General features: G+C 47.8%; 1 protein-coding gene across 1 annotated transcript in view; it reads left to right on the forward strand.

The window, feature by feature from the left end:
• Positions 1-25,753, forward strand: part of LOC138295328 (uncharacterized) — a 298,639-nt gene that overhangs the window by 59,980 nt on the left and 212,906 nt on the right. The window contains exon 4 of the mRNA XM_069233552.1: positions 22,253-22,396. Coding sequence (XP_069089653.1) covers positions 22,253-22,396 — 144 coding nt within the window. The remainder of the gene's footprint in view (positions 1-22,252; positions 22,397-25,753) is intronic.

Raw genomic sequence — 25,753 nt, forward strand, 5'->3', positions numbered from 1 at the left:
AAGAGAGATCGCGCTGCGAAAAAAAGATAAAAAGTAGTCCATAAACCTGACGGGAAACAGCGAAAATCGCACGTTTTCAGTACTTGGTCGCTGCGCTCTAGGAGGGCTAGCCACCGGAAAAGGCATGACGTATGCGTGCCTTCCACTAATGAAAGCAAGCAGATTTTAACAGGCAAGCCCACGAACCAATGAAAGACACTGATGTGACATGGACGGGGCTCCAGGCCCTTTTCTAACTCCTAAATCGTCTCACAAGCAAAACGCATGAGCAAGCGCATGCGATGCAGGCTCGACCCTGACAAGAAAAACGAGGACACATTCAGGAAAAACTAATGCCCAAATTTAGGAAGGGCCTAGCGCCACCTAGTGTCACATTAGAATAATTTTTTATGGTGTGTGGAGGTAGATTGGCAAAAACGCTGTGCCCAATTTACAAGGTGGTGCAATGCATGCATTGCACCACTTTGTAAATCTTTGCGCCACATTATGCCTCTGTCAGGCATAATGAATGCAAGGGGGGGGGGGGTTCCTCCATTAGGAGGCCCAGAAAAGTGGGATTCCACGGCAACATTTTTCTCGGAATTTTAATGACTGCTCAGTGCAGGCATTAAATTGAGGCACACAATTGTTTCATAATGGGCCTCTATGAACTTTAGAGGATTAGTGCCAATCAGAAATTATGATGCTATTGATCCTAACGTGCGCCGTATCATTAATAATATGGCGCACACATGGTGGCATTAGGGGGGGTGCAATTGGCACAAAAAAAGTGGCCCTTCATTTAATGAAGCACCACTTTTCCTAAATCTGGGCCTAGGTGTACTAGTGTAAAATTTTGATTTTCATACCCGGACAGGTGCTGCAGGTCAGGCCAAATATCAAACCTTCTGGGCACCTCATAGTGTGCTCATCAAAACGCAGTGATGAAGGGTCGATGGCAGGTGAATGACATACATAAAAAAAAACTAAAAAAAACCTAGCAATTCGCAGAAAAACACACAGTTAAAGGTTGCTTATGTTTCAGTGAATACAAAACCATGAAACCACTGAAATTTGCTATTTATGCTAAGCACTGCAGACACGCCATACCTCACACCATATTCCTTGTTGTACCCATTTGCTGAGGGAGCTTGATTAAAAGCTTTTGGAAAAAAGCTTTTAATCAAGCTCCCTCAGCAAACGGGTACACTGGGTGTGGCACATGTTACAATGTGCATTGCCCACATTTCATGCAAAACTGGGGAATTTCAGGCATTTTAAAGGATTCTAATCACTGAAATACACCTGACCTGTCACTGTGGTTCTTCAGTGAGTAACTAATGGAAGCCTCCTTTTAACACCTGTTCTGAGCGGGCATTAAATGTGTCAAAAACAATGACACATAGAAATCTCTTGACTTTCTTTGCACAATGTTTTTGCCTCCGCTAACAGGGGAATGCCCTCTTTGCATACATCATGCCTGGTGCAGGCATAGTATTGCGCAAAAGGTTGCAAAGTGGTGCAATGCATGCATTGCGCCATTTTGTAAATATGGCGCAGCGTTTTTGGCCTTCTAATGCCACATTAGTGTAAAAAGAATGATGCTAATGTGGCATTAGAATGGTGCTAGGAGCTCCTATATGTCCCTTAGACTTTTGGTCTAAGTTTACCTTTGTGAATCGGGGCAATGGTGTGGTATCAGAACATAGCTCGCAGGTAGGGTTACCACCTAGCCGGTTCTCACCTAAATCACCTAATGCCGGTATTTTTAACCCTTATCTATACACACATCAAACAGCACACACAAATAGAAAGCCTTTTTACATGTGCTAATGATCCCTGGCTAACTATTAAAGTAAACAAAGGCAGAAAGTCATGTTGCAAGTGAATTCATACGCTGTTGTTTGCAGTCCTATTTGGTGTCACTTCCGGGTCTTTGGAGATTCTGAAAGCAACAACACTGCACTCAGGAAATTGTCTGGCGTGGGTTTCAAGCCTTAAATACAGAGACGTCATTTAGGGGTCACCAGGGGTGTTGTTGAAAGTCATAATATATTCATCAATCCTTCATTCTCTCCATACGATTCTGTGAGAAATAGCAGAATTAGGCCACACTCATCCTTTTACTAGATGTGTCCATTAATGGAACGTCAAGATATATATATCATACCTAATCTACTATGAGAGGGACCCCGAAGTACATAAGTGGCTCCCACCATAACTTACTTAAGTAGGATTGTTTACTTATGTATGTAACATAATTCCCTATTTTAGAGTGCACGCCTTCTTATGCATGTGACTTGAAAGATAAAAATAATGAAAAACAATCTCACTCACATGTATGCATGCCAAGTGCATAATGGGCACATCACACCTCACACGTATTCATTACACTGCCAACAAAAAAGTAATAGCACAAAACAGTGTTAAAAGTTAAGGAATTCCATACATACAATGTTTTATTCTTCTATCTTCCATACAACAGGGGTGTGTCTAACTGGGACTGTGATGAATGTCTGCTGTGATGTACACATATCTTTAGTTACGATGTTAGTAATTTCAACCAGGGCATAACACTGATACGTCTTTCTCATTTTCTAAGCAATTCTGAGACTTATAGGATGCTTTTCCTACTGAAAATCTGTGGGTGAGGGCATTGTGTAGTTCGCATGTGAAATCCACAGTTGATTACTTTGCATCATAAAGTCATGAAGTATCTCTGCAAATGTTGTTTTATTAACAGATAAGTCTGGTGTGTGCCCTACAGTTATATAAACCTGCATGATCATTCCTCTGCCCAGAACATGCAACAGTGACAGCGACTGTTTTGGGGTCAAAACGTGCTGCCAGCATGGCTGTGGCTTTGGATGTATAGACCCTGTGACAGCTACAGTAGTAGTACAAACCTGTCCATGAACAGGGCACAGATTCACTGCTCTGATCCCATTACAGCTTGTTAGATAATGTGATGTTTACACCATAGAGATCTCTTTGGAAACTCCAAGCTGAATACCAGTGGTCCATAACCTATCCTTAAATTTACAAAAGTTGTAAGAAATCTACTAAGTGTATGCCTCATTATAGCCCCATTTTAGAGATCGCATGGACATCGTACATGCTGCATTGCCCATTCTTAAACTGTACTCTTTACCATTCCAAAACAGTTATCAGTAGAAGCCCTGCATTGTATTTGGGGCTCTTGTTAGATGGAATCACAAATGTTTCTTTATTTAACTACACGACTTGCATCTGGTGTAGGATCCTTCTGCAGCAATGAAAAGATCTGAACCACAGCAAAGAGTTGTACTAAGCAAGGCAGGGAGAAGGAAGAAACTGCCAAATTAAGCGACATGGCCCAATCCTATATTACAGAATGAATCACATGGCAATCTACCCCACTCATAAAGCAGTGATTCCTTCTCAGAAACACGCAACTACCGGCAGAACTCACCTGAGATAAGAGAAACTGCTGAGCAAAAAAGTGACAGCCTCAATCCAGCCCCAATCCAGCCAGCAACGCAGGGCCATTGCACTCAGTCAGCAGTAGAGTTGAATTGCCATCATACGGATAGGCATCGATCATGTGATGCCCAACAGATAGAGCCATATTGACCTGTGAAGAAGCATCATCACTGATCCGTGCAACCTCATAAACTGGCAAGTGCCCATGCAATAAAAAGAACAAAATATCTTGGAGGGAAATAAGAGAGAATTTCGGTCCAGCACACGTCTTCCCAGTCAATACTGTGCTTAGCAAACAAGGAGGGCTGTTCTGTAAAGAAGCCAGATTAGCCAAACTATGGTAAAAAGGTCCCTTCAGTTTCACAGGAGTAGCCTTTATAGGATGCACAGTACCTCACCCACCAAAGCTGTATGTTTCAGTATCAGGTCATCAGCATTGTGGGGTCTATGGATCCCCAGACTACTCCTGGTCACAGGTTTATCCTCTTTGTCCGAGGGGAGCTCCAATAATCAACACAGCCGCCAGGGGGCTCTTCTACAGAGATCTTTTCCTGTCTGTTTGTCTGATGGTGTTCAGTCTGAAAACAATCATTCTTTTGTGCTGTGAGTGCAGATCAGGGTGGTGCCAATAAATAAAATTAACACCCAAATCAATGTTATTCCGGGTGGATGTCCTTGTTAAGGTAAAAGAAAGTCTAACATCTGCGATGTGGACTGTCCCAGTGTTCAGTATGTAGCCAAAATGTGTCCTAGAGGGTCAATGGCAATTCATCAGGACCATAATCACAAACATCTAATCTACTGTGGGGGACAACCCAAAGGGCAGAAATGGTGCCCTCTGTAAGTAACTTAAATGCAATTGTTTACTTATATATATATATGACATAATCCCCCATTTTGAGGGGTTACGTTGTTTTATGCATTGTACTTGAAAACTAAACATTACAACAAATAAACAACACATATTAAAAACCTGCAATATTGTTTTGTGCTTTAAAATGTGTACTGTGTCACCAAATTGCACGCACATGTGTGCATGCTGAGGTGGATATTTACAAGAAAGTGGTGCATCGGTCCTGATGTGCCACTCTTCTTGCTTCACCCTTGCCCCACCTAACGACACCATGGTTGTGCCATTTTTAGAATGCGGCGCACCCTGGCGGTCATTAGCACAACATCGTCACAATTCTTGACACTGTAGCGGCGCTTTCCTGTACTAGCGTCAATAGCGACAATAGTGCAGCAAAGCAAAGGCAGACCCATGGGTGGGTCATTTGAATGCGTGCCTTGAGCAGGCATTAAAAATGATGGAAAAAATGGTGCAGTGAAATGATGTAAATTTCACTGCACCATTTTTTTGGGCCTTCCTGCACAGAAACACCCCCTTGCATACATTATATCTGGCGCAGGCATAATGTGGCGCATGGGGTTACAAAGTGGCGCAATGCGTGCATTTCACTACTTTGAAAATATGGCGCGGGGCAAAGGCAATGATGCTATGGCGGTGCTAAGATAGCACAATGTGCCCCTTAGTGTCATAGTGGGCACAGAACAGCACACTTAACACAATGACGAATGTGAACTCCTAATGGTTCAGAGTCATGATACAAGTGGTAAGGAAAATATATCAGTTGCGTACCCATTTCCCACGTTTTTTTAGAGCCCCTGGGTACAAATGGATGTAAACTCCCTTGCCGCTATAAGCGGATCGATACAAGGATTACTGAAGGGTAATATAGAGGGAAATACTCTTTTGGCAGTTTGAGTTCTCTGATTCACTTATTTGCTAATTGTTAATCTTTGCTGAGTACCTGCCCACATCCACAAACATAAACATGGGTTGCAGCAGGGTGGTTGGCTTTTTTATGGAGACTGTGGCTAATGCAGATAGCAGTGCATTGAGTCACCGCATGAGTGTGTAACTTATTTATGCTTGGGAATGTTCCAGCGCATCTAGGGGCAGATTTATGGAAAGTGGTGCTGCTCCTTAGCGCCCCCTACCGCTACCATGTGTGCACCATATTTAAAATACGTGGCACCATGGCGCAGAGTAGGGGGCAATAGCGTCATTTTTCATGACGCTATTGATGTACTCTGCAGGAGTAGCGCCAAAATATTGGCCCTACACCTGCAGAGTATATAGGGGACCATTATAAATAATAGAAGCCCCCTTTTACCGCCTGCTTTGAGCAGGCATTAAAAGTGGCGTTCAAAATAACGCAAGGAAATCTCTTTGATTCTTAGGCCATTTTTCCGCCCCCTTTCTAACAGGAGAAGGACCCCGTTGCGTACATTATGCCTTGCACAGGCATAATGTAGCAGAAAGAGTTACAAACTTTGTAAACAAGGAGCTAGGATTTTGACCTTGTTGGGCGACATTAGTGTAAATAAAAATTACGCTAATGTGGCGCATGGTGGCACTAGGGGATTATAAATATGCCCCCTACTATGTAACTCCATGCACTGAGTTATAAAAACCTGTTCAGCTCTAAAAGGCAACAGGTTGGTATTTTTGAGTGCCATCTTTGAAATGACAAGGGCCATATGAAAATGCATTTTGGCATATTTATGCTGCTGTGATGTGACTATAGTGCATTACTTTTCGAAGTCGGAGGGTATGTGAGTTTCAAGTGCGATTGGAGTAACATAACAAATAAAATCTGCCCTCAGTATTACACATAAACATCAGTACATGTTGATGGCGTTCCAGCCTTGACCTGTAGCCACTCCAACACCACCCACAGCCAAAGGCCATGCATGGCCAGGGGTTGGCTGCCACATGTGGTTGGGTGCAGGGCCTGCCCACAGACCAGGCCCTATGGCCAACCTCTGCCATGCATAGTCTAACACTGTGGTTGGCCATCTGTGGGGAGGGTTGGGTGCTAGACCTGGCCCAGGCCAAAAGGTAGAGATGGGTCATACATGACAAAGGTAGTTAGATTTTAACTTAACATTTTAAAAAAACGTAGAAATGCAGTGAAAAAACACTACCATTTATAAACAATAAAACTCTAAAACACACCAGATATACGTAACTGACATAAGTAAGACTTGCACCTCTGTGATGCGCTTCTTATGACCTCACAAATTACATCAATAATGGAATCTGAAATCTATGGCAGCAAAAGTTATATATATATATATATATATATATATATATATATATATATATATATATATATATATATATATGTCAGTTACATATAACAGACACATTTCAGTTTTTTTAGTTTTTAAATTGAACTATCTACCTCATTTGTTACTCCACATCGTGAAGTTCTCATGTGAAATAGAATTGGTGATATTTGTCTGCTGATAAATTTGCATCATCCTCTCATTTGATTTGCCTGCAAATGTTTTACTTACTAATAAGCCTGCCATATGTCCTGCAGTAGGACTCATGTGTGACATATTTCCTCTGCCCAAATTTGCAACAGTGACACCTACTGCAAAGGGATACAGAAGTGCTGCCAGCAATCATGTGGTTATGGGTGTACAAACCCTGTGAGCAGAGGTACAGTACCAATCCAACCCTGTCTATAAACAAGGGCATAGATTAAGGGACATATTTATACTTGTTTTGCGCCGAATTTGGGTCATTTGTTTAATGCAAATTTGGTGCAAAACTGACTCGATATTTATACGCTGGCGCTAGACCCATCTAGCACCAAGGTTATGGAGTTAAAGTAATTTTTTGGACATTGAAACCTACCTTGCGTCAATGAGATGCAAGGTTGCGTTCCTGTGCAAAAAATGACTCTATGGCCTTAGTGCCATATTTATCCCCTGTATTAAAATCACGCATGGGGGAGGAGGGGTCAAATAATGGTGCAAAGCTTGCTTTGCACCATTATTTAATGCCTGGGTCAGGGCAGGGGTTAGGGGCCCTGTGGGCCTATTTCCATGGTGGAACACAAGGAAATAAGCCCACAGGTGCCCTCCCCAGGCTCCAGGGACACCCCCACCCACACCAAAGGGACAGCAGAGGATGAGGACCCCATTCCAGGTAAGTATAGGTAAGTACAGGAAAGTTTTCCTTTTTAAACTGCCATTGGTGGCCCTGAAATGGGCCCCCCAACATGGCATTGGGTGCCATGGCCATGAGCGGGGAACCCTGGCCCACTGTGCTCGCCATTGGGGTGATGGGCATGACTCCTGTCTTCTAAGACATTACCGCCAAAATTTACACACCCACACAAGTCCACCACACCAAAGGTCAGTGATAAACTGGCGAAAACAAAACTGACACCGTCACACCAACAGAAATACGCCCACACTATCACGACCCACGAATCCACGCAGTGGTCTTCCAACCGCGGTATTCCATTGGCGGTACACACCGCAGCGCTCAAAATACACACACATCTACAAAACACAGCCACATTGGACAATTCGAAATACACACACCTGATACACATACATACACCACTCCCACTCACCCAATACAACATAAAACACACACCCACATCACCCACAAACCCCTACGCCCAAAATTTCTGAAAGAAGGCCAGAGAGAGACACTACAAACTACAACCAAGCATCCACAGGCACACAATACCTTCACCCACACTACTTCCACGCACCTCACACAACACACCACTAAATATCACCCCACACATCACAACACACACCACCCCACACATCACCCACACCACCCCATGGCACAGTGGGACAGCACCCATGAACAAGGGATGACATCAGGAAGAGGTGGAACGACCTACGGGGAAAGGTGCGTTCCGTCGTATCAAAACACCACCTGGTGGTTCAGAGGTCTGGCGGCGGACCCCCACCTCCTCCCCCACAACTAACAACATGGGAGGAGCAAGTCTTTTCTATTCTGCATCCTGAGGGCCTTGCTGGAGTAGATGGAGGAATAGACTCTGGTAAGGCAATTCTTCACTACTATATCCCCCACCCTACCTGCATGCCATCACATACCCCCACCTTCGCCCTCACCCCCATCACTCCAACTCCTCACAAATGTCCCAATATCACAAACCACACATCCCAACACCAAGCCCTGCATGCAACAACAAAGCATGGACACCCATCACCAAAGCATGGCCACTGCACATACCCATACACACCTCTAAACCATCATCACACAAGCTCCCACACAGGAATGCTAGCACTGGGGTACACAGGCACCCACCCATTGCACACCATGGAACACACAGATGCAATAATCATGCTTTTATACCCTTGCAGGACCCCTACCCAACGTCACCGCACAGGAGGGTCCAGACATGTCCACACCACCAACAGAAGAAGCCCACAGTGATGACAGCAGTTCTGTCCAACTGGATCTAGATGCCCAGCCCGGCACATCTGGTCCTCAGAACAGTTGGTTCCCCTCACGCTGGCACAGTCCACCACAGAGCTACCCCCCTCTGGAAACACCAGCACAGCACCCACCCAGCAGGCCCATACCTCTGTCCCAAGGACACATCAAGGAGCAGTGTGTCCACCAATACAGGGAACCCAGGCTAACCCACCACCCCAACAGCAACAGGGACCTGGGGGAAGTGGCCACACGGTCCAGGGGACAGAGGCCCAGGGAAACAGGGGAACTGGGAGGGCTGCTGTGCGACAGAGGGAGGACAGGCCCAGGGAACCGACTCTCCACGAGGCCCTCTCCAACATCCTGGGAGCCTACCATCACTCCCAGGAGACAATGGCAACGATAATGGCCAAGTTCCAGGAGACCCAGCGGCTGCAGGAGGAACAGTATTTGGGCTTCAGGGAGGAACTCAGATACATCAATTCCACCCTGGGCACCATCGTAGGGGTGCTGAGGGAAGTCCTCAACACCAGGAGGGACACTGTGGCACAACAAGGGGCCCCTGACAGCCAGGACGATGAACTGCCCACCACCTCCGCCGGCGCTAGTGGACAGGAGGCACCGCCACAGGACTACCACACCAGCACCCCACCCCCTGCAGAGGAAGAACCACCCCGCAAACCGTCCCTGAGATCCAGGACAAAGACAGAGAACGATGCCAAGACCCCAGTCAAGAAATGAGACCACCCTGAATGTCATCCCCCTGTCCCACTTTGTAACCCTGTCCATCCATCAACTGCCCCAGCTCCACTTCCTATGCCCCTTTGGACAATGCACCTGTGAGACCAATAGACTGGACTCTGCCATGGACATTCCTCCACCATCACCCCTCACCATTTTACAACACCCTCCAATATTTAGCACTTAAATAAACACCCTTAAAGCACAAAACAATCTGGAGTCTGTGATTTCGAAATGTTTTATTAGCAATTACAGTGACAAAATGCTCTTTCAATAGTAATGTCAACATACCTATGTCACACAGCTATAGTCCATGAGGAAACAAAGCAGATGTCACACAGTGGGACCCACATCACTGAAATCGTAAGGGAAAGTGACAACTCAGTGACCATACACTGTGTGAAAAGGACAGACAGTAGAGAGGTAGTAGTGATAAAGTACATGTAGGAGGCAGGTTTGTTTACTTACCTGTGTCTCACTGGAAGTATTGCAGGATCACAGAGTCCCTGTTGTCGACGTCATCTTCTTCTGCTTCCTCGTCTTCGCTGTCCACAGGCTCCACAGCTGCCACAACACCTCCATTTGGACCATCCTCCTGCAGAAAAGGCACCTGTCATCGCAAAGCTAGGTTGTGAAGCATACAGCAGGCCACGATGATCTGGCACACCTTCTTTGGTGAGTAGAATAGGGAACCACCTGTCATATGGAGGCAGCGGAACCTGGCCGTCAGGAGGCCAAAGGTCCTCTCTATAACCCTCCTAGTTCGCCCATGTGCCTCATTGTAGCGTTCCTCTGTCCTGGGATTCCTCACTGGGGTCAGTAGCCATGACAAGTTGGGGTAGCCAGAGTCACCTGCAAACTGTTAGACACACACCAACCTGTAGGGATATCTCCAGACCCAGACAAATATTCCCAACAATTTTGTTCCAGGTGCTCACCTAATAGCCACACATGGTGACTCTGGAGTTGCCCCATCACATAAGGGATGCTGCTATTCCGCAGGATGTAAGTGTCATGCACTGAGACAGGGAATTTGGCATTAACATGGGAGATGTACTGGTCGGCCAAACACACCATCTGCACATTCATCGAATGGTAACTCTTCCGGTTTCTGTACACCTGTTCACTCCTGCGGGGGGGGACCAAGGCCACATGTGTCACATCAATGGCACCTATGATGTTGGGGATATGTCCCAGGGCATAGAAATCACCTTTCACTGTAGGCAAATCCTCCACCTGAAGGAAAACGGTGTAGCTCCGCATGTGTTTCAGCAGGGGAGAGAACACTCTGGACAATACGTTGGAAAACATAGGTTGGGACATCCCTGATGCTATGGCCACTGTTGTTTGAAATGACCCACTTGCAAGGAAATGGAGTACTGACAGCACCTGCACTTGAGGGGGGATTCCTGTGGGATGGCGGATAGCTGACATCAGGTCCGGCTCCAACTGGGCACACAATTCCAGGATTGTGGCACGATCAAACCTGTAGGTGATGATTACATGCCTTTCCTCCATTGTCGACATGTCCACCAGTGGTCTGTACACCGGAGGATGCCGCCATCTCCTCACATGTCCCAGCGGACGGTGCCTATGAAGAACAACAATGAGCACAGAGTCAACCAACGTTGAGCCGAGGCCTAGGTATGTGTGACGCAGTTATAATTCAAGCCATTTGGGCCCCTGAAATGGCGGCTGCCTGACCTGCAATGGGATGTGAGGTAACTGCGCTGGCGTTGTACACCGCCGCGGTAGGCGGTCAAAGACCGCGGCGCAATTCTGCATTGGTTAACATTGGACCCTATGGGTCCCAGGAGCCAAGGACGATGTACGCCGGCAGTGACGGTACGCACCGCCGCGGAGGTGACCGCCATTTTCTATCTGTTCAATCACTCGATACCTGATCTTTGACAGGAGAGGACCTACACTGCAAGTGCTGCTGTGACCTCAGTATGGAAGAGACAATGGCTAGTGCATCTGGGGAAAGGGCCCCTGCCTTCACCACAGAGGAGTTGGAGAAACTCGTGGATGGAGTCCTCCCCCAGTACACGCTACTCTACGGTCCTCCAGACAAACAGGTAAGTAAACTGGGAGCATGTTGTATGGGCAATGCCTGTGTGGAGTGTGGTGGATGAAAGAGAGGGGGGGTGAGAATAAGGCATGCATGAAACGACAGTGAGTGCATGTGCAACAAGGCAAGGGTAGGGATGCGGGCCAATGACTGTGACGGTGCAGTTGGTAATAATTTCTCTTCTTCCCCTGTACAATTCCTGTAGGTCAGCGCCCACCAGAAGAAGGATATTTAGCGTGCCATCGCCAAGGACGTCTGTACCCTGGGGGTCTATCAGAGACGGAGCACCCACTGCCATAAAAGATGGGAGGACATTCGCCGCTGGAGCAAGAAGACGGCGGAGGCCCAGCTGGGGATGGCCTCCCAACGTGTGAGGGGTGCCCGTCGCACCATGACCCCCTGATGTTCAGGATCCTGGTGGTGGTGTACCTAGAGTTGGATGGGTGCTTGAGAGCATCACAGCAGCTACAAGAGGGTGAGTACACTCTAATTCTGCTGATTCAGCGCGCAGTGGAGATGTCTGGGTGGGGGAGGTGGGCTGTGGGTTTCCCTAGGCCAGGGCGAGTGTGCTTTTAAGTCCCCTTTTTCATGCAGAACCTGTGGCACCTTCCCCACCTGGGTACAGTGCCAATTACACCTAGTCCGGCTCCTGTGACATCCATGTGTGCAGATATCGGCCATAGCCTTGTAGGCCATTTACCAGGCATTGAATAGTGGACCCCAAATGTGCGGCGTAATGCAGGGGGCTTCTGTGTCTGTCGTGTCCGCCAACGGTAGCGGTAATACATGCTCTCACCTTGTTTTTCTTCTGTCTCCCCCCCCTTTTGTGGTCTCCCTGTACATGTGTGCATTAGCATCGTCAGGCGGAGGAGCAGTGGCACCGGAGCAGGAGGAAGCTGCATCCCACATGGCCCTGCATGGTGACACTACGGACTCTGAGTTCACCAGTGGGACGGAGGGCGAGGGGTGCTCCACGGCGGGGACAGGAGCTGACACCAGCGAAACGGACTCGTCCTCTGATGGGAGCTCCCTTGTGGTGGCGGCCCCATCTGTGCCCCCGCATCTACAGGTACAGCCGCCACCCCCCCTCCAGCACCGCCCTTCCAGCAGCCCCTCAGCCTTTGCCCCGTGGCCGCTCACCCAGGAGGGTGGGCATCTCCTTTGCCCCAGGCACCTCAGCCCCTGTCCCAGTCACCCATGCTGCCCTCAGTGAGGAGGCCATTGACCTCCTCAGGTACCTCACTGTTGGACAGTCTACCATTTTGAATGCCATCCAGGGTGTAGAGAGACAGTTGCAACAAAGCAATGCATTCCTGGAGGGCATTCATTCTGGTCAGGCAGCCCTTCAGCAAGCTTTTCAGACTCTGGCCTCAGCACTGATGGCAGCCATTGTTCCTTTCTCTAGCCTCCCCCCTCCAACTTCCTCCACAAAGACCCAATCTCCTGTACCTCAGCCTACCCCAAACACACCATCAGACCAGCATGTACATACCTCAGCACACAAGGGAAGCTGTGGCAAACATAAGCACTTCACATTCCAGAGGCACTCACGCAAGCATCACACACATGCAGACATACCAACACCCACTGCCTCCACTGTGTCCCCCTCCTCCTCGTCTCCCTTCTCCCTCCCTGTCTCTTCTCTTCTCACACCTGCATGCACTATATCTACAGCCACTACGTCCATCACCAGCACAACCACACCAACACCCCGCTCACGTGCAGTCACCACCCCCACTACCATTCACACATCCCCTGTGTCCTCTCCCAGTGTGTCTGTGACGCCACCTCCTGAGGTACACAAACGCAGGCACACACCCACCCAACATCCATCCACCTCACGACAGCCTCCAGCGCATGCACCTTCACGCAAAGTCACCAAACATACACCTCCTATAACCACAACCTCTTACTCCACTCCCAAACCCCCTCCAGCTACCCGTCCCAGTGTTCCTAAGAAACTTTTCATGTCCACCCTTGACCTCTTTCCCTCACCTCCCCCACCCCGTCAGTCTCCTAGGGACCGACTCTCCAGGTCCCAACCTAGCACCTCAGCCACAACATCTCCGGGACCAGTGGTGCCAGTAGTCACCGGATTCTGGAGTCCACCAGACAGCAGGGCACCCAGTGTGGCAAGGAGCCACAGCACGGACAGTCCCCCACCTGTCAAGCATCAAAAGGTGGCCAGTGCCCAGCAGGAGAGTGGGAACACAACAGCCAGCAAAGCCGCTCCCAGGGGCACAGGTGGGAGTGTGGAGTCAGCAGCAACACCTTCCATGGTGGGGAAGGGGCCCAAGAAAGCCGCAAATTCGGGGAGGATCACCATGGTGGAGAAGACTACCAGCAGCCCAGCTGTGCCAGACAGAACCGCCATCAGCCCCGCAGGGGCAGAGAGGACCGCCAGGAGGAGCCCCCTGGGCCAGACAGAACCGCCAGCAGCTGAACCGCTGGGCCAGACAGAACTGCCAGCAGCTGAACTGCTGGGCCAGACAGAACCGCCAGCAGCTGAACCGCTGCCCAAGATAGGACCGCCACATGCAGCGCTGCCAAAGACAGGACCGCCACAAGCACCGCTGCCAAAGACAGGACCACCACTTGCACCGCTGCCAAAGACAGGACCGCCACAAGCACAGTTGCCAAAGACAGGACCGCCACATGCACCGCTGGCAAAGACAGGAATGCCACAAGCACCGATGCCAAAGACAGGACCGCCACATGCACCGCTGCCAAAAACAGGACCGCCACATGCAGGATGAAGCACTCTGGACACCATGCCCCCTCCAGAACCAGTGGAGTATCACGCCCACTACCTCTGTCCTTGGCAGGATGAAGCACTCTGGGCACCAAGCCCCCTCCAGAACCAGTGGAGAAAGGCATCCACTACCTCTGTCCTTGGCAGGATGAAGCACTCTGGGCACCAAGCCTTCTCCAGAACCAGTGGAGAAAGGCATCCACTGCCTCTGTCCTCGGCAGGATGAAGCACTCTGGGTACCAAGCCCACTCCAGAACCAGTGGAGACTGTTATACACTTGAAAGACTGTGGCTTTGCACTCCCCATGATATAGCAGTGTGCAACCCACCCACTGTAGTGACTTGAGAGACTGTGGCTTTGCACTCCCCAGGATGTAGCAGTGGGCAACTCACCCACTGTAGAGACTTGAGAGACTGTGACTTTGCACTCCCCAGGATAGAGCAGTGGGCAACCCACCCACCGTAGAGACTTGAGAGACTGTGGCTTTGCACTCCCCAGGATTGCACAGTGGGCAAACTACCCACTGTAGAGACTTGAGATACTGTGGCTTTGCACTCCCCAGGATATAGCAGTGGGCAACCCACCCACTGTAGAGACTTGAGAGACTGTGGCTTTGCACTCTCCAGGATTGAACAGTGCGCATGGGGCCCCCTCGTGGATTTGGCGTCGTGCACTCAACCGGCTGAGGTGCCCCCCCTTTCCCTTCCCCCTGAGGTGCCTGTTTTATTTCAATCTGATGCCCCTGCAGTGCTCTCTCCGTCACGTTCGGATATCTTGTGTGGGCCTCGCCCATACAGTGTGGGCCCAGTGGTCCACAGACTTTAATGCTGGAATACCCTGGACTAATATTCTTGGTGTATATATTTGTAAATAGTGTATGTATATTATTTGACTACAGAATTTTAATATATTGCAATCGTTCATCTCATTTCCTTTTGTCTTTGCATTCTTCCGGGGGATTGGGGGTGTAACTGTAATGTATCATGATGTATTTGTGTGTGTGTTGTAGTGGGTGAAGGTGGGGGTGTTGCGTGAGTGTGAGTGTGTTCTGTTTTTTCCCTCCCCCCTCCCCTGTGTCGTAGGTGCAGTGCTCACTGTGGTCTTTTGCGCCGGCGTTTGTGCTCCTGGTAGAGGAGCAAGAAGATGAAGGCTGGGAATATGTGAATGTCTGGTTACATGGCGTCCTGGTTCCTCGTGGGGTGTGCAGAGGTGAGCATTTTCCCTTCGGAGTTCTGTTTCCGCTGTGTTTTTGTTCGCAGTGAATCCACCCCGGAAAAGGTGGCGGATTGGCCTGATGTAATACTGTGGGTGGTACATTGTCTCCTGCATGTCTGTTGGCGGTGACCGCCGTGCTGTTTGTTTGTACTGCCGTGGCGGTCGGAGTGTAAAAGTGGCTGTCTTTGTTGTAATTCAATTTTTTTATAACGCCGGCCTGTTGGCGGTCTTACCGCCGCTTTAACACCGACCGCCATGGTTGTAATGACCACCATAACCTTTCCACATGTGTGTTAGAAATTGTTTTTTTTGGTTGGCAGTCAGGTTATCCCCTGTCCAAGAAATGACCCTCACTCTGGTCAGGGTAAAAGAGAATCACCCTAAGTTAACCCCTGCTCACCCCCTTGGTAGCTTGCACGAGCAGGCAGGCTTAACTTCAGAAGCAATGTGTAAAGTATTTGTACCAACACACACAGTAATACAATGAAAACACTACAAAATAACACAACACAGGTTTAGAAAAATAGTTAATATTTATGTGAACAAAACAAGACCAAATAGGATAACATACACAACATACAGTTAAAAAATATTAATTTACCACTTAATAGCATGAAAACAGTGCCTTGAGGCACAAATACTGCAAGTTGGTATTATGCGATGTCGTGATGGAGTTGTTTCCTACAATGCAACGCCAATGGCGTAGTTTATGGAGTCGTTCGACCTCCAAGTACAGTACCTTAAGAAACAAGTAGAAAACAGGCTGATGCACGGAGTTGGGGAGAGCGGCATCGCTGGGTCTGATGCTGCTTCAGTTATGGTGAAGCGGTATCAGATGTGAAGTCGGTCCCTTTGTTCTGACAGATGCAAAGTCCGGCGGAGTCACGATGCTACGGGGCAACCTCACCGGGTTGTGATGATGTCACAGGGCTGCAGGCGCGGCAATGGCATTGGGCACTGGTTTTTGTCCAGGAATTCACTTCCAGGGGTCCAGGAACTGGAATGGCACCCTCTTGCAGGCTAGAGTCCACAGCAAGTAGACTCAGGTCTGTCTGGTGAAGCCTTTGCTGTCCCTGAGGCTTCAAAACAGGAGGCAAGCTCTAATGCAAGCCATTAGAGTTACTTCTCAAGCAGGAATATACCACAAGGTCCAGTCTCCGTCCCCTTGCACAGGCAGAAGCAGCAACTGCAGAATAGCCCAACACAGCACAGTCACAGGCCAGGGCAGCACTTCTACTCAGCTCTTCAGCTCTTCTCCAGGCAGAGGTTCCTCTTGAATCCTTGAAGTAATCTAATTTTCAGGGGTTTTGGGTCCACTACTTATACTCCTTTCTGCCTTTGAAGTAGGTAAACGTCAAAGAAAAGTCTCTCTTGTTTGAAAGCTCCTGCCTTGCCCAGGCTAGGCCCCAGACACACACTAGGGGGTTGGAGACTGCATTGTGTGAGGGCAGGCCCAGCCCTTTCAGGTGTAAGTGACCACTCCTCCCCTCCCCTGAGCACAGATGGCCCATCAGGATATGCAGGCTACACCCCAGCTCTCTTTGTGTCACTGTCTAGAGAGAAGTGCCAACAGCCCAACTGTCAAACTGACCCAGACAGGGAATCCACAAACAAGCAGAGTCACAGAACGGTTTAAATAAGAAAATGCCTACTTTCTAAAAGTGGCATTTTCAAACACACAATCTAAAAACCAACTTTACTAAAATATGTATTTTTAAATTGTGAGTTCAGAGACCTCAAACTACACATTTCTATCTGCTCCTAAAGGGAATTTGAGCTTTAATAAAATTTAAAGCTCGCCCCTATGTTAACCTATGAGAGAGATAGGCCTTGCAACAGTGAAAAACGAATTTGGCAGTATTTCACTGTCAGGACATGTAAATCACATAAGTACATTTCCACCTTTAACATACACTGCACCTGCTCATGGGGCTACCTAGAGCCTCCCTTAGGGGTGCCTTGCATATATAAATAGGGACGGTTTAGGCTTGGCAAGTGGATACACTTGCCAAATCGAATTGGCAGTTGAAAACTGCAGACAAAGACACTGCAGTACAGGTCTGAGCCATGTTTACAGGGCTACTAATTTGGGTGGCACAACCAGTGCTACATGCCCACTAGTAGCATTTGATTTACAGGCCCTGGACACCTCTAGTGCACTGTACTAGGGACTTACTAGTAAATCAAATATGCCAATAATGGAAATCCAATTACACATACATTTCACATAGGAGCACTTGCACTTTAGCACTGGATAGCAGTGGTAAAGTGCCCAGAGTATCAAATACAGCAAAAACAGAGTCCAGCACACATCAACAACTTGGGGAACAGAGGCAAAAAGTTAGGGGGGACCACACCAAGGATGCCAAGTCTAACAATGTGCAACATGGAGTTGGCCCCAGGGCCCAGCCTGATGTAGACCTCATTGCCAGCCCCTCATTGTTAAACAACCCTACTTTTTGTAACGTTTATTTATTAGTACTGTTGCACTCCCATTGTAGCTCAGAGCCGTCTGGGCTGTCTGCTGCAGGAGTCCCACATGACCACAAGGGGTTCTTGTGGACTTCTGCAGGAGCTTTTGACTGCTCCTTCAAAGCTCTTCAGTGCATCAGGACCACTGAGTCCATAGTACCAAGTAGGCTAATGAGGAAAAAGGCCTTCACAGATTTCTATGTTGTGGTCCCACCGGACTCCTATGGGACCAACCGTACTGATGTCTTTACATTTTGAACTCAAAAACATCTGAGCACATTTTCTCAAAATCATGAAAATATCATACTTTCTGGGTTAATATCTTTATATAGTCGCCACTAGGTAGTTATAGTTAGGACCATGTTTCCATAGAACTAGAGCTATTTAAGGAAAAAAAAAAACTATAGATATCTAGGGATGCAGCTCCTCCACAAATCTACTGCAGGTCAATCCACAGATCCACCCACCACAGGAAGAATCTGATTGGCTGGCCACAATCTGGCAGGGAGATTGTGGCCACCATTTTGATGATCATCCCCAGCAGGGCTCAGAGCGGATCTCGGTGTAAATCCACCAGTGCATCTACAGATCTTGTAAAACTTCAAAAAATATGTACAAATGCTTGTACACACTTTTGGCATCCCTCTACACACTCTCACACTCAGTCACAGACATTGTCACACCCAGTGTCTCAGCCAGACACTCACTCTCACATGCAGCCTCCCTGCCAGACACACTATTTCATACCCAGTCTCACATCCAGACATAACCCTTTCACACCCAGTCTGACATTCTAATACACCCTCTCACAACCAGACAGACACTATCACAACTGCTCTCATAACAATACAGACACTCTCACACCCACTCTCACACCCAGATAGGCACTCTCTGTAGGAAAGTACCCTATTTCTTGGCATTGTTACCCTCTTTTCTGCCTGATGCCAGCTTGTTTAATTGTGTTCACTGGGATCCTGCTAACCAGGGGCCCAGTGATTATGCTCTCACTCCCAAAACTCTGTATTTCATCCCACAATTGGCATACTGGCCTTCCATGGAAGCCTTTAGTTTATGGTACCTAGGTACCCAGGGCATTGGAGTTTCAGGGGATCCCTATAGGCTGCAGCAATTTTTCTATCACATATAGGGAGCCCATGCAAAGGGTTCTGCAGCCTGCCATTGCAGTCTGCGTGAACCGGGTGCATGCACCCATTTTCACTATAGATCAATGCACCAGGTCACTATAAGTCACCCCTATGGTAGGCCCTCTCAGCTCGGGGAAAAGGATGCATGTACCTGTTTGTGAGGGCACCCCTGCACTAGCAGAGGTGCCCTCACAAACTTCAGACCCACTTTCCTGGACTTTGTGAGTGCAGGAACGCCACTTTACGTGTGTACTGGACATAGGTCACTACCTATGTCCAGCTACACAATGGTAACTCTGGATCTAGGCATGTTTTGTATCAAACATGTTGGAATCATCCCCCAATATTTTCGCAAGTATTGGTTGCATGATTACATGCACTCTGGGGGCTTCTTAGAGGACCCCCAGCATTGCTTCCACATCCTTCTGAGGTTTTCCAGGCAGCCTCAGCTTCTGCCACCCCTCAGACAGGTTTCTGCCCTCCTGTTGCTTGACCAGATCAAGGCCAGGAAGGCAGAGCAAAGGATTTCCTTTGGGAGAGGGGTGTTACACCCAATCCCTTAGGAAATAGGTGCTAAATGGCTTGGGAGGGGTAGCTTCCCCAAGCCACGGGTATGCTTTGAAGGGCACATTTGGTGCCCTTCATGAATAAACCAGCCTACACCAGTTCAGGAACCTACAGTCCCTGCTCATGCACAAAACAGGACAATGGAAAGGGGAGTGACCACTCCCCTGTCCATCACCACCCCAGGGTTGGTACCCAGAGCTCCTCCAGAGGGTTCCTGGGTTTTGCCATCTTGAATCCAAGGTTGACAGGGAACTCTGGGAGCATCTGAGTGGCCAGGCCAGGCAGGTGACATCAGAGCCCCCTCCTGATAGGTGGTCCCCCAGCTAGGTGACCAATCCCCCTTTCAGGTCTCTCTTTTGGGTGATTCCTCAGATTCGGCGTGCAATATTCCAGCAAGATCCCTATGCATCACTTCCTTCTACCTCTGACCAAAGAAACTGCTCCTGGACTCTCTAGGACCTGACAATCTGCAACAAAGATAAGGATTTTGCCTGGCCCCTTCCAGCTTTTGCAACATTTCCCCGGTTGTGCATCCTTTGCGGACAGCCCGTCTTCAGTCTGCACAGGAAAGAAGAAGGAATCTCCCTTGAAGTGAAGGAGTCACTCCCCAACATCTGCAGGCATCAACAGCAACAACAACTGGCTGCTTGAATCCCCTCTGCTGCTGAGCTGCGTGGATCCTGCAACAAAGAAAGTGGTCAGAAGCGGGTACCAGCTGTCCAACTTGGGTGGCGGTAAGCCCTTGCCTTCCCACGAAGGACAGTACCCCTGTGCACTGCATCCTTTGCAGTTGTCAAGGCTTGTTGACACTTCTTCCAAGGAGTCTTCAGTCTTCCCGTAGCTCTAGCTACTAGCACTCCTTCCTGTGATGCACAGCAACCTGAGTGGCTCTCCTGCATCGTGGGAGTTCTTTTTGTAGTGCTGCATGGGCTCCATTTGCATCTTCTGTGTTCCCATCCTGTGGGACGTCCGTGCATGTTGCCTGTGCTTCTCTGGGCTGTCTGCGATGCTGAGGCCCCCTCTGACTCCACCTCCCAGGTTTAGTCCTCCTGGACCTTGCTGGTCCCCTTCAGCTCCACTTTCCACCAACCGCGAGTCTTGCCTGTGCCAAGGCTTGTTGGTGGAATCCAGACAAGCAAACCTGACTGCAATCTTCCTTCCGACCTGGGACATCACCTGCATCCTCCAAGAACTCAACTCTATCTCCAACTCAAGGGCTGCATTGCTGTCTTTTTTCCCTCACCGTCGACCAACTCCTGCTATCTTCAGCTTGGTGGGTAGGGGCTCCTGCCCCCATTGGACTCTGCTGTGTATTCTCTACTCAGTCCCCTCTTTCCACAGGTCTTCCTCCTCAGGAATCCACCGTTGGTTTCTTGCAGTCATCTCTGGGTTTTGCAATTCTCTTCTTTTCTTCTAAGTTGGTGTTCTGGGGAAATTCTAGTAATTTACTTCTGCTCTCCTGGTTGCTTGGGGGTGTTGTGGTACTTACCTTTGTGTGTTCCTGGTACCCCTATCAACCCTCTACACACTCCACTTACCTGGGTGGGGGTGACACTCTTGCATTCCATCTTTTTAGAGTATGGTTTGTGCTCCCCGAGGTCCCCTATTCTCTATTGTGTTTTATATTATTTTGACTGTTTTCTAAATGTTCTAATGCCTATTTCTGATAACTAGTCTATATAACTTGTGTATTACTTCACCCCAAGTGAGTATTGTCTCTATAGTAATTTTGGTGTTGTGTTACCATAATAAAGTACTTTACTTTTTGTAACACTGAGTTTATTCTTTCATGTGTGTAAGTGATGTGTGATTACAGTGGTATTGCATGAGCTTTGCATGTCTCCCAGATAAGCCTTGACTGATCACCCACAGCTACCTCTAGCAAACCTGGCTTCTAGACACTGCCTACATTTCACTAATAGGGGATACCTGGTATAAGTGTAAATACCTTAGGTACCCACCACACACCAAGCCAGATTGTTACACTCTCACACCCACAGTCGCACCCGGACAGACACTCTCACACCCACTGTCACACCAACACAGACACTCTCAGACCCAGATAGGCATTCTCACACCCACTCTCACACTCACTGTTATACCAACGCAGACACTCTCACAACCATTATCACACCCAAAGACCTAAATCAGGCGCCATGTGGCAAATGTAATGTTGAGTCACCTATATTCATTACATCGTCAACAAACGTGATAACACAAAACAGTGTTGAAAGATAAAGCATTCTATCCATACAATACTTTACTATACTATCTTCCATACAGCAGGGGTGTGTCTAACTGAGACTGTGATGAATGGTGGCTGATGTGATGGACACATATCTTTAGTTACTATCTTTATAATTTCAACCAGGGCTTCACACTGATGAGTCCTTCTTCTTTTCTAAGAAATTCTGAGACTTATAGGATGCTCTTCCTACTGAAAATCCATGGGTGAGGGCATCACGCAGTTCTCGTGTGAAATTCACAGTTGTTGATATTTTTCCCCTGGTGATTATTTTGCATCATAAAGTCATGTAATATTTCTGCAAATGTTGTTTTATTGATAGAGAAGTCTGGTGTGTGCCCTACAGTAAAATTTACCTGCATGATGAGTCCTCTGCCCAGAACATGCCACCATGATACTGACTGTGTTGGGGTCCAGAAGTGCTGCCAGCATGGCTGTGGCTTTGGATGTACAGACCCTGTGACAGGTACAGTACTAATGCAAGCCTGTCTATGAACAGGGCACAGATTCACTGCTCTGATCCTATTACAGCTTGTTAGATAGTGTGATGTGTTGATGTGCACACCATAGAGCTCTCCTTGGAAACTGCAAGCTGAATCCCAGCGGTCCATAATCTAACTTTCAATTTACAAATTTACCAAGTGTATGCCTAATTATAGCCTCATTGCAAGTTTTGGGAAGCTCTTCGACATTCCATATGGAGTATTGCTCATTATTCAAATGTACTCGTTACCATTCCAAAATAGTTATCAGTAGAAGCCCTGCTTCATATGTGGGGCTCTTGTTAGATGGAATCAAAATTGTTTCTTAATTGATGTGGTAGTCTTGCATCTGGTGTGGGAAAACACTTAAAGACATGTGATTCTATAACCTGAATTCCTGAACTAAACCATTAGACATTTCATTAAGCATTTAACAATGCTTTTTGACAGGGCATGTTTTTTGTCTAAGAACGCCTGGGTGTTTCATAGTAGATGTGCGCTCCTTAGATTGTGTGCTGGCAGCAGTGTGTGCCTGAGGGCTCCGTGTGCTCAGAATGTAGGCCCATATAAATGAAGAATAGCGCACAACTGTGCTAATGCAGTTGTGTGTCATTTTTCGCAACGCTTGCTAACACCATTCCTTAAAGCCATTCGTGTGTCATATTTATGGAATGACGCACAGTGGCACTAAGGAATGGCTAGCAAAAAAAAAAAGACGCTAGTCGGGGTGGCTTTAGGGGGAATGGCGCTAGTGGGTCGGAAATGATGGTAGGCTGGTTAGCGGGAAAACTTTTGCTGCTAATCAGCCGAGCGACAGGTACTGATGCACAAGCAGCCAAAAAATAACTCCTGCCTAGCGGGCTTAGTGCCATTATATAGGTCCTCTTCCCACCCGCATGTAGTTTCTGCGCCAGGAGGTAAATATGGCTCTGGGGGGGGGGCTAGCATCATGTTTAGAATGGGAACGCCTACCTTGCATCTCAGTGACGAAAGATGGGTTTGCGCATCCTAAACTTAGTGCTAACTCCAAACTTTTGACTCTTGATGGGCATAGAATCGAAATAAAAATATAGAGTTAGGTTAGCACCATTTTAGTGCCAAAATAAGTGCTAAGGTGACGCTAACCATCTATAAATATGTTCCTTAGGGGCAGATTTAAGGAAAGTGGTGCTGCACCGAGTGCAGCGCCACTTTCCCTGCGCCCCTTAGTACCCCCCTACCGCCACCATGTGTGCGTCATATTTATAATACGGTGCACCATGGCGCAGGGTAGGGGGCTATAGTGTCATTTTTCTTGACGCTATTCATGTACTCTGCAGGAGCAGCTCCAAAATGTTGGCGCTACTCTTGCAGAGTACATAGGGTCCCATTCTAAATAATGGAAGCCCCCTTTTAATGCCTGCTCTGACCACCTTGCACCAATTTTCCAGCCCCCCCTAACAGGGGAACGCCCACTTTGCATACAGTATGCCTGGCGCAGGTATAATGTAGCACAAAGGGTTACAGAGTGGCACTATGCATGCATTGCGCTACTCAGTAAATATGGCACAGGGATTTCAGCCCTGTTGGGCCTCATTAATGTAAAAAACAATGGTGCTAGTGTGGTGCAAGATGGCACCAGGGGACCATAAATATGCCCTTTAGTTTCTTACCTGCATCCATTGTTTAATCAAGCACCAATGTTTTCTAAGCTTCTTCAATTATGGACTTAGGGCCAGATGTAGCAAAGGGTTTGCGCCTCGCAAACGGCGAAAATCGCCGTTTGCGAGGCGCAAAAGCCTCTTTGCTATTCAGAAATGCATAATGCGAGTCGGGACCGACTCGCAATATGCATTTCAGAATCGCAAATAGGAAGGGGTGTTCCCTTCCTATTTGCGATTCGGAGTGGAATGCAATTCCATTTGTGACCGCATATGCGGCCGCAAATAGAGTCGCAGTTACCATCCACTTGAAGTGGATGGTAACCCACTCGCAAATTGGAAGGGGTCCCCATGGGACCCCTTCCACTTTGTGAATGGACCCACAAATATTTTTTCAGGGCAGGGAGTGGTCCAAGGGACCACTCCCTGCCCTGAAAAAATACCGAAACTAAAGGTTTCGTTTTTTTTTTAAGTGCAGTTTGTTTTCCTTTAAGGAAAACGGGCTACACTTAAAAAAAAAACTGCTTTATTTAAAGCAGTCAAGAACATGGAGGTCTGCTGACGACAGCAGGCCTCCATGTTTGCGAGTGCCTAGACTCGCTATGGGGCCGCAATTTGCGACCCACCTCATGAATATTAATGAGGTGGGTCATTGCGACCCCATAGCGAGTCGCAGTCGGTGTCTGAGACACCGTACTGCACAACATTTTGCGAGTTGCAAATAGCGAGTCGCTATGACTCGCTATTTGCAAGTCACAAAATGTTTCTTTGCTACATCTGGCCCTTATTGTCTAATTAGGCCACAATCTGTTTGAAGGCATGGAGTGTGTGCCGGGTGAGTTGTGTGCTGATGTTGTAAATGCTTTTAGATCAATTAGGCATTAGTTGGCCTTTAAATAAAACCCTTTCAAGTTTCCTATTTGACTCCATTCTTAAGAGAACTTTTCACCTTATTCCGGTAAGTGAGGGAGTTGGGCCTAAACCTTCTCTTAACTTTAAACAGCTATGTGGTTTTGGCTTAGTCCTGATGTTGTGTGATATTTTTGTGTTTCGTATTTTTTACATCATGTTACTTGTTTATATACCATACAACATTCCCCTCTCTATTTGATATTTCATCTACTTCATTCAGACCTGCCCTTGGCAGCAGGTCATACATGTTGTCCTACTAACCTACTACCTGTGTTGGAATTCTAACTGAAAACGCCCCTGCCACCTTAGCGGTTATTCTCCAAATGCATGCTAAAATTACTTGTATCATACAACCTATCAGTAACAAGCTCACAGTAATTGGTAACAAAGTCCCCAACAGTCCCGACATCCATGATGGTAGTGGTGCAAACCAACCACTGAACCACTATCTGGTGCACCTCCTTCCTCTATCATTTTAGTATCAAAATGATGCAGTGTCTGTATTGCTTCTGATGAAGTTCGATTTTCTCTATCAGTTGCTGGGATGAATGTGCAGCATGCAGATCTTATCTTGCTGCACTCCACCTTGCATGACTGTCATAAGGTCCAGTACGTAACGGTGTTGCAGCATAATCATTCTTAGGGTACACATTTCCTCTTCTATGGCTGAAGCCATCATTGGTGGTGTTGATGAGTTTGAGGAGCTACCACCTTGTGATTTGGATTCAACGAGCTGTTGCTTTAGCTTGGACAAATGGCAGGATGCTCCCAAAGAAAAGTTCAGCATCG

This window comes from Pleurodeles waltl, chromosome 5 (genome assembly GCF_031143425.1).
Source record: "Pleurodeles waltl isolate 20211129_DDA chromosome 5, aPleWal1.hap1.20221129, whole genome shotgun sequence".
Lineage (NCBI taxonomy): Eukaryota > Metazoa > Chordata > Amphibia > Caudata > Salamandridae > Pleurodeles > Pleurodeles waltl.